Source organism: Microtus ochrogaster, chromosome 8, assembly GCF_000317375.1.
Source record: "Microtus ochrogaster isolate Prairie Vole_2 chromosome 8, MicOch1.0, whole genome shotgun sequence".
Taxonomy (NCBI): domain Eukaryota; kingdom Metazoa; phylum Chordata; class Mammalia; order Rodentia; family Cricetidae; genus Microtus; species Microtus ochrogaster.
In genome coordinates, this window is record NC_022015.1 from 39,362,419 (window position 1) to 39,364,641 (window position 2,223).

The 2,223-nt window shown below is 47.0% G+C and overlaps 1 protein-coding gene across 1 annotated transcript in view; it reads right to left on the bottom strand.

Moving 5' to 3' along the window:
- Positions 1–2,223, bottom strand: part of C8H11orf80 (chromosome 8 C11orf80 homolog) — a 112,415-nt gene that overhangs the window by 11,357 nt on the left and 98,835 nt on the right. The window contains 1 exon segment of the mRNA XM_013347785.2: positions 257–367. Within this exon segment, the coding sequence (XP_013203239.1) occupies positions 257–367 (111 nt within the window).

Consider the following 2,223-nt stretch of genomic DNA (forward strand, 5'->3'; position numbering starts at 1 on the left):
TTTGGAGCCTGTCCTGGAACTAGCTCTGTAGACCAGGCTGGTCTCGAACTCACAGAGATCCGCCTGCCTCTGCCTCCCAAGCGCTGGGATTAAAGGCGTGCGCCACCATCACCCGCCTCAACAAATACTTCTGAAAACACTCAAAGCTGGCACTAAGTAGACTAACATAAAGGTGTTTCTCCCAGCACTGTATGGTTGTAGGCATGCTGCAGAGTGTCACTCAGCATGGTCTGTGACCCCACCCCCATCTGCTAACCTCAAGAGCCTGGAGGCATGTGTTCCTGAAGCTGCTGCAGGTGCTTCCAGTCAGCACACTCGTGATGGCATTCACAGCCACAGAGAGGGAGCCCTGCAGTCTCTGATGAGCCTGGAGTAAGGAGGAAACCATATTAGTTCCAAAGCACTGGCTCTAGAATGCCAAAGGGGAAAGGCTCCAGGCAAGGCAAAACAGCAGCAGTTCCACCAACAATACTCAATAAGATGATGGTGCTGTTTCCTTAAAGCATTCTCTTCTTCCAGAGATGGCGTAATGATGTAACATACTAAGAAAAGACAGTAAGACACTGGGTAGGGATGGGAATGGGGCTCAGTTGATGGAATGCTGGCCAAGCATGTATGAGACCCTGAACCAGCACAGAATAAACCAGGTATTTTAATAAAACAGGTCTGGAAGCTCGTACCTGTAATCCCTGACCAGGAAGTGGAGGCAGGTGGAGCAGAAAGAAGGTCAAGGTCACTTTCCAGTAAGAGTTTGAGTTAGTCTAGGCTGTGTCAGTCCTTGTTTCCCAAACAAACAGAACAGTAAAACATATTTGGCACTAGAGACATGGCTCAGCAGTTATGAGCAAATACTGCTATTGCAGAGGTTTGGTTCCCAGCACCCATGTCAGACAGCTCACAGCCACCTAGCTTCAGTGCCCTCCATCCACACACACAAGCACATAATAAAAATATTTTACTGTTTGTATGTTTGTTTCTGTGTACTATGACAGGGCCTCACTGGCTAGGAACTCACTTTGTGTACTAGACTGTCCTTGACTTCTGAGATTCACTTGTCTCCACCTCCTGAGATCTGGGATTAAAGGTGTTTGTCTGCACACCCAGCTTTTATTTATCTTATTTATCTGCATGAAGATTTTTGTATCATGTGTGCGCCTGGTGCCAGCAGAGGGCAGAAGAGGGCAACAGATGCCCTTGAACTGGAGTTACAGAGACAGTTGTTGCTGCCTTGTGGGTGCTGGGAATGAAACCAGGTCCTCTGGAAGAACAGCCATGCTCTTAACTGCCGAGCCATCTCTCCAGCTCTAAAAACAAATCTTTTTTAAAAAGCAAACAAAATAAAACAAATATTTAATTTTTTTGTTTTAAATGCATTATTGTTTGAGTGCATGATGTATGGGTCTGCACACGTCACAGTGCATGCGTGGGGGTCGCCGAGTTGGTTCTCTCACGCCACCTTCATATGAGTCCCTGCAATCAAATCCAGTTGGTCAGGTTGTGTGGCAAGTGCTTTGACAGCTGAGCGTTTCTCGGCCCCTAACTCTGTGGCAGGGTCTCATACTATAGCCTAGGCTGCCCATAACTCATTCTATAACTCAGGCTGGCCTTACACTTCAGTCATCCTGCCTCAACCTTCCAAGTGCTGTGGTCACATAAGGAAACGACCAGACCCAGCTCTAATGTTGTTTTATTGTTTTTAGTTTTAAGCTTTGCTCTTCAGTTGACAGGTTTTTTTTTTCTACAAGGAAGTTGGAAATGTATTACCAAAAGCACACAGATTGGAAAAATTCAGTCTGGGCAGAAGCAAGTGTGACATTATGAAAGAACAGGGAAAATGAGGGAAGAGGTAAGGTTTATTGAAATATCAGCTCCAGAGAATTTGTGGGATCAAGATGCACAGATAAGAAGAGGCATGGCTGGACCATTGTGGTGTATGCTGATAATCCTAGCACTTGGGAGGCAGACCTCTGACTTTGAGGCCAGCCCAGTCTACAGAGTAAGTTCTAAGACAGCCAGGACTACACGGAGAAACCCTGTCTTGGAAGAAAAAAAAAAAAGGTCTGGCAGCCATGCTATTCTGTTGTTTTGTTGCTGTTACCTCTGCTGTTCACTGGCTGCGTGGCCTAAGTGAAAGCTTAAGTCCCGCCGGGCGGTGGTGGCGCACGCCTTTAATCCCAGCACTCGGGAGGCAGAGGCAGGCGGATCTCTGTGAGTTCGAGACCA